The 7,799-nt window shown below is 44.8% G+C and overlaps 1 protein-coding gene across 1 annotated transcript; it reads right to left on the reverse strand.

The window, feature by feature from the left end:
• Positions 1–3,542: 3,542 nt before the first annotated feature.
• LOC109147316 (uncharacterized mitochondrial protein AtMg00810-like) lies at positions 3,543–6,931 on the reverse strand. The gene is made up of 2 exons (XM_019294978.1): positions 6,056–6,931; positions 3,543–3,836 (listed from the first exon to the last, which is right to left on the reverse strand). The coding sequence occupies exons 1-2, from the start codon at positions 6,929–6,931 to the stop codon at positions 3,543–3,545; spliced, it is 1,170 nt and encodes a 389-aa protein (XP_019150523.1).
• Between the last annotated feature and the right edge of the window lie 868 nt (positions 6,932–7,799).

Consider the following 7,799-nt stretch of genomic DNA (forward strand, 5'->3'; position numbering starts at 1 on the left):
AGCTCTGACACGGCCCCATAGCACCCTGCGTCGTATCGCAACACGGAGGGGTCGATCGCAACCGACCGATGAACCACAGCTCATCATAATGTTCGATCGCAACCAAACAGTGGACCGCAGCCCAAGCAGCCAGGAATATGAACCGCAGCTCATGTAAAACGTTTGATCGCAACCAAACGGTGGACCGCAGCCCGAGAGAGTGTAAATCTGACCGCAGCCAGCTTCTGAACCGCAGTTCAGGAATAACCAATTCGATCGCAACCGAATTGGGGTATCATGCACACATAACACATAACAAGTACATGCAACCCACATTGACACATTGGGAAGGGGGAGAAATCGTATAATAAAACCTCCTCCACATACTAAGAATATTCTTAAGGAGTTCATACTTCTTACACCTAGGCCAACGGGATACCAATTCAACTAGCATGCAATATATAAGACTTATTCCACCTACGAATGGTACCCGAACATCCAACTAGACTTAGGCACGATAGACGGAGTCCGTTGGGACACCACGGGGGTCGGGGGAACATCAAACGGGGAAGCTAGAATCCCAAATTAGGGTAAAATCCAGCGGGTAGCCGGTGGGTGAGGGGTCACCCGCCGGCGTCGTGGTTCCGGGCAGCGGGTGCCCGGCGGGCAGCTGCCCGCTGCCGGCGACGTTAACATTGGCCGCGGGTAGGTGGCGGGTCCCCTACCCCCACCTACCCTCCACTGACTCTTTTCATCACAGAAAACGCCCCGGGAACCATTGTGGAACCCCAAACCATGCTTAGACACCTTCAAGCGCAATTGACAACAACATGTAGACAATTAACGGATCCAAAAGCAAGAAACATACGGCACATAACCTATCATGCTTTTCTAAACATAATCAACACCCAAACATGCGAATTCCCACCCAATACACCAAGAATAGTACGACACGAGTTTCACGATACAACCTAGGGTTCTAATTACTTTTAAATCAACAAGGACACAATTCATCTCCTAATATCAAGGTTCGGTAGGAATACCACATAAACATCAAGAACATTATACAATTATCAAGAACATCATATAATCATCAAGAACACCATATAATCATCAAGAACCTTTTTCATCATCAAGATCATCAAGATTACCCATGGAATCATAACACCAATTGTCAAGATCAATATAACGAATCATCAACACACAAGAATATGGGGAAAGCCTAAGAGGGGAATCATAGCTATGAAAATTGGTTTTGTTGAGACATGGGTTACCTCTTAGCCTTAATTAATTCCTTGGCTATGAAGGGTCTTTCTTTAAGCTTTCTTCTTTCTTGATTTCTCCTAAGGGAATTCTTGGAACTTCTTGTGTGGTGAGAGATTATTGTGGTGGGGGTTCTAGGTGCCTCCTTATGTCCCTTATTTATATATCTAAGAGTCCTAATCAGGGCCCAAATACTATAGGCTTGCTAACTCTACTCCTTTTAGGACTAGAGGTTGGATTTAGAGATGAGGGCCCACGGACTATGGTGGGCCTTTTCCAAATTAATTATTGTAATTTAATTCTTTCTTTGGATAATTGGTTAAATGATTAATTGGTTTTAGGGGTCGTAACACGGGGTGTTACAGTGGGAGAATGCATGAACTGGCACAACCTGTTTACCGAGTAGGAGAGATCAGGCCTGGTGATGGTTAGATACTGTAGAGCCCCTACAATCCTACGATACTGAGTCGGGTTTTCAAAAGAAGTTAAGGAGGGCGTGGCCGGTTGCGTTACTACCGCTGGAGTAGCTAGAGCCTTACAGTCCGTCATTCCTGACCTCGTCAGGATATCTTTCATATACCGCCGCTGAGATAAGATAAGCTCATCACCGGAAGACACTGTTTCTATCCCTAGGAAAAAGTGAGGTACCCCAAGATCACGGATTTTAAAGGCTGTTGATAACTGGCTGAGAAGAGTATCAATCAATGCCGAGTCGTTGCCCATCATGATTATGTCGTATACGTAGACCAATAAGTAGACCCGTGAGTTGCCCGCTGTATAGTAAAAGAGTGAGACATCGATTTTGGATGCCAAGAAACCAGTAGATGTCAGAAACTCGTGTAAGCGGTTGAACCACACCCGGGGTGCCTGTTTGAGACCATACAAGGAACGTTGCAAGTGGCAGACGTGGCCTGGATGAGACGGGTCCTCGTAGCCGGGAGTTTGCTTCATGTATACTGTTTCGGATAGACGACCATTCAAGAAGGCGTTGTGGACATCAAGCTGCCGCAACACCCATTTGCGTGATACTGCAAGAGAGAACAAAATACGAACAGTAGTCGGCTTGACTACGGAACTAAAGGTGTCAAAAAAGTCTTCACCAGCGACCTGATTGAACCCCTTTGCCACTAATCGGGCTTTGTAGCGTTCAACGGTCCCATCGGCCTTGCGCTTGGTATGGAAGACCCATTTGCAGCCGATAATATTCATATTCGGAGATGCCGGGATGAGTTGCCACGTGTTGTTATGCATAAGGGCATTGAACTCCTGATCCATAGCATCACGACATTGCGGATGACCTACAGCTTGGGAGTAGCAAGTGGGGTCTACGGTGGTGTTAAGAGAGTAGAACTCCTCGTCGTGACCCCGAGTTTTACCCCTGGTGTAACACCCCGTGTTACGGCCCTTAATCCCGAATTAATTATTTAATTAATTCCATTAATAATAATTAAAAAGGATTTAATTTGATTAGAAATCCCTTTAATTAATTAACGTGGTCCACCACGGATCGTGGACCCTTGCCTAAACTAGAGTCATAAGCCTATTAGGAATAAAGAAAGTATACCTTTACTATTCAGATTATGGTTAGGATTCTCTTTAATTAATTAATTTGGTCCACCATGGACCATGGACCCTTATCCCTAAAACAAGTCCTTAATCCTATAAGGAATAGAATTAGTAAACCCATACCATTCAGACCCTAATTAGGACTCCTAAATATATATATAAGGACATAGGAGGCACCTAGAAGTCACACCACAATAAATATCACCACACAAGAACTCCCAAGGGACTCCTCACCACCAAGCCTAGGGAGATCAAAACGGATGGAAATCTTAGGGAAGAACCTTAATAGCCAAGGGATGATTAATTAAGGCTAAGAGGTAACCCATGTCTCAACAAAACTTATTTTCTTCGCTATAATCTCCTTCCTTGGCCTCCCTCTATATTCTTGTGTCTCGATTGAATTCTTCTATGATATAATATAACATTACTAACACACCCCCTCAAGCACAAGGTTGAAGGGCGACAACATTGAGCTTGTCTCGCAGAGCGTGATAGCGTGGAGCTGGTAGTGGTTTAGTGAAGATATCTGCTAGCTGATCCTTGGTTGAGACAAAACTGACAATGAAATCCCCAGATGTGACCTTGTCCCGAACGAAGAAATAATCGATCTCAACATGCTTCGTGTGGGCGTGAAAAACTGGATTTGCTGCTAGGTAAGTGGCCCCTAGGTTGTCACACCATAGGGTGGCTGGTGAGCCAGAGTGCAGCCCTAGTTCACGGAGTAACGAGACAACTCACGTGACTTCGGCGGCAACATCAGCAAGCCCTTTGTACTCTGCCTCAATGGAAGACCTGGAGACAGTACGCTGTTTGCGGGAGACCCATGAAACAAGATTTTCACCTAAGAACACGGCGTAACCACTAGTAGACTTGCGGTCGACGGGACATCCAGCCCAATCTGAGTCAGTGTAAGCATGAAGATCGGAAGAGGAAGACACTGACAGACGAAGCCCGTAGTCCTGAGTGCCCTTAATGTACCTCAGCACAAGCTTGAGTAGAGCCCAGTGGTCGTCCATGGGTGTAACACCCTGAATTTTTAAACTTTTGAAACTTATATAATAAAGGTAAGTTCTCATTAAATCCCAAAACATAATATAAATAGTACAGGGTGCTATGCCACACCTGAGTTAGAGAACTCAGGTGCACAGGCTAACTAACTAATATCCTCAACAAAGTAAAAGCATAAGCATGACACGCAGGCCGAAAGGGAAAACTGTCTACTTCTACGTTCCACGATTCTAGCGCGCTCCAGTGTCTACTCTTCTATGCCTGAAAGCCAAATATATCTGTTCAGCGAGAGATGCTGGTAACCCACTCCAACGCGTTGCAATACAATACATATAGATATATACATAGATATACGAAAACCATTTCGAAGCATGAAGATATATCCTAAGAGACTCTAGCTTTCAAAACAGGGAATAGACTCGACAGATAGGGATAAGCACAACCAACAGTCATAACCAAACATGCCCAATTCATAGGTGTGGGGAACAGACACGACAGATAGAGACAAGCACAACCAATAGTCAAAATCAAGCATATACAGTTACTAGCATGTATCCTATGGTCACGCTTTCATAACAATCCAATCATCCATATCTCATCACATAGCACACTTTGTTGGCGCCACAGGACCAATCGCATGCCCATACATGAGGGTCAGCGCATATAGCTCTGACACGGCCCCGCAGCACCCTACGTCGTATCGCAACACGGAGGGGTCGATCGCAACCGACCGATGAACCACAGCTCATCATAATGTTCGATCGCAACCAAACAGTGGACCGCAGCCCAAGCAGCCAGGAATATGAACCGCAGCTCATGTAAAACGTTTGATCGCAACCAAACGGTGGACCGCAGCCCGAGAGAGTGTAAATCTGACCGCAGCCAGCTTCCGAACCGCAGCTCAGGAATAACCAATTCGATCGCAACCGAATTGGGGTATCATGCACACATAACACATAACAAGTACATGCAACCCACATTGACACATTGGGAAGGGGGAGAAATCGTATAACGAAACCTCATCCACATACTAAGAATATTCCTAAGGGGTTCATACTTCTTACACCTAGGCCAACGGGATACCAATTCAACTAGCATGCAATATATAAGACTTATTCCACCTACGAATGGTACCCGAACATCAAACTAGACTTAGGCACGATAGACGGAGTCCGTTGGGACACCACGGGGGTCGGGGGAATATCAAACGGGGAAGCTGGAATCCCAAATTGGGGTAAAATCCAGCGGGTAGCCGGTGGGTGAGGGGTCACCCGCCGGCGTCGTGGTTCCGGGCAGCTGCCCGCCCGCCGGCTGCCCGCTGCCGGCGACGTTAACATTGGCCGCGGGTAGGTGGCGGGTCCCCTACCCCCACCTACCCTCCACTGACTCTTTTCATCACAGAAAACGCCCCGGGAACCATTGTGGAACCCGAAACCATGCTTAGACACCTTCAAGCGCAATTGACAACAACACGTAGACAATTAACGGATCCAAAAGCAAGAAACATACGGCACATAACCTATCATGCTTTTCTAAACATAATCAACACCCAAACATGCGAATTCCCACCCAATACACCAAGAATAGTACGACACGAGTTTCACGATACAACCTAGGGTTCTAATTACTTTTAAATCAACAAGGACACAATTCATCTCCTAATATCAAGGTTCGGTAGGAATACCACATAAACATCAAGAACATTATACAATTATCAAGAACATCATATAATCATCAAGAACACCATATAATCATCAAGAACCTTTTTCATCATCAAGATCATCAAGATTACCCATGGAATCATAACACCAATTGTCAAGATCAATATAACGAATCATCAACACACAAGAATATGGGGAAAGCCTAAGAGGGGAATCATAGCTATGAAAATAGGTTTTGTTGAGACATGGGTTACCTCTTAGCCTTAATTAATTCCTTGGCTATGAAGGGTCTTTCTTTAAGCTTTCTTCTTTCTTGATTTCTCCTAAGGGAATTCTTGGAACTTCTTGTGTGGTGAGAGATTATTGTGGTGGGGGTTCTAGGTTCCTCCATATGTCCCTTATTTATATATCTAAGAGTCTTAATCAGGGCCCAAATACTATAGGCTTGCTAACTCTACTCCTTTTAGGACTAGAGGTTGGATTTAGAGATGAGGGCCCACGGACTATGGTGGGAGAATGCATGAACTGGCACAGGGTGTTACAGTGGGAGAATGCATGAACTGGCACAACCTGTTTACCGAGTAGGAGAGATCAGGCCTGGTGATGGTTAGATACTGTAGAGCCCCTACAATCCTACGATACTGAGTCGGGTTTTCAAAAGAGGTTAAGGAGGGCGTGGCCGGTTGCGTTACAACCGCTGGAGTAGCTAGAGCCTTACAGTCCGTCATTCCTGACCTCGTCAGGATATCTTTCATATACCGCCGCTGAGATAAGATAAGCCCATCACCGGAAGACACTGTTTCTATCCCTAGGAAAAAGTGAGGTACCCCAAGATCACGGATTTTAAAGGCTGTTGATAACTGGCTGAGAAGAGTATCAATCAATGCCGAGTCGTTGCCCATCATGATTATGTCGTCTACGTAGACCAATAAGTAGACCCGTGAGTTGCCCGCTGTATAGTAAAAGAGTGAGACATCGATTTTGGATGCCAAGAAACCAGTAGATGTCAGAAACTCGTGTAAGCGGTTGAACCACACTCGGGGTGCCTGTTTGAGACCATACAAGGAACGTTGCAAGTGGCAGACGTGACCTGGATGAGACGGGTCCTCGTAGCCGGGAGTTTGCTTCATGTATACTGTTTCGGATAGACGACCATTCAAGAAGGCGTTGTGGACATCAAGCTGCCGCAACACCCATTTGCCTGATACTGCAAGAGAGAACAAAATACGAACAGTAGTCGGCTTGACTACGGAACTAAAGGTGTCAAAAAAGTCTTCACCAGCGACCTGATTGAACCCCTTTGCCACTAATCGGGCTTTGTAGCGTTCAACGGTCCCATCGGCCTTGCGCTTGGTACGGAAGACCCATTTGCAGCCGATAATATTCATATTCGGAGATGCCGGGATGAGTTGCCACGTGTTGTTATGCATAAGGGCATTGAACTCCTGATCCATAGCATCACGACATTGCGGATGACCTACAGCTTGGGAGTAGCAAGTGGGGTCCACGGTGGTGTTAAGAGAGTAGAACTCCTCGTCGTGACCCCGAGTTTTACCCCTGGTGTAACACCCCGTGTTACGGCCCTTAATCCCGAATTAATTATTTAATTAATTCCATTAATAATAATTAAAAAGGATTTAATTTGATTAGAAATCCCTTTAATTAATTAACGTGGTCCACCACGGATCGTGGACCCTTGCCTAAACTAGAGTCATAAGCCTATTAGGAATAAAGAAAGTATACCTTTACTATTCAGATTATGGTTAGGATTCTCTTTAATTAATTAATATGGTCCACCATGGACCATGGACCCTTATCCCTAAAACAAGTCCTTAATCCTATAAGGAATAGAATTAGTAAACCCATACCATTCAGACCCTAATTAGGACTCCTAAATATATATATAAGGACATAGGAGGCACCTAGAAGTCACACCACAATAAATATCACCACACAAGAACTCCCAAGGGACTCCCCACCACCAAGCCTAGGGAGATCAAAACGGATGGAAATCTTAGGGAAGAACCTTAATAGCCAAGGGATGATTAATTAAGGCTAAGAGGTAACCCATGTCTCAACAAAACCTATTTTCTTCGCTATAATCTCCTTCCTTGGCATCCCTCTATATTCTTGTGTCTCGATTGAATTCTTCTATGATAATTATGTTACGTTCTTGATGATTGATAAGATGATTTATATGCTTTCTTGATAATCTTGATGATCTTGATGTTAAAAGGAAGTTCATGATTATGATGTGAGGATTCAGGACGAATCTTGATATTTTCTTGATGTTAAAGATAAAATATGTTCTTGATGATTTAG

The sequence above is a fragment of the Ipomoea nil genome, unplaced genomic scaffold, assembly GCF_001879475.1.
Source record: "Ipomoea nil cultivar Tokyo-kokei standard unplaced genomic scaffold, Asagao_1.1 scaffold1993, whole genome shotgun sequence".
NCBI classification, from domain to species: Eukaryota; Viridiplantae; Streptophyta; class Magnoliopsida; order Solanales; family Convolvulaceae; genus Ipomoea; species Ipomoea nil.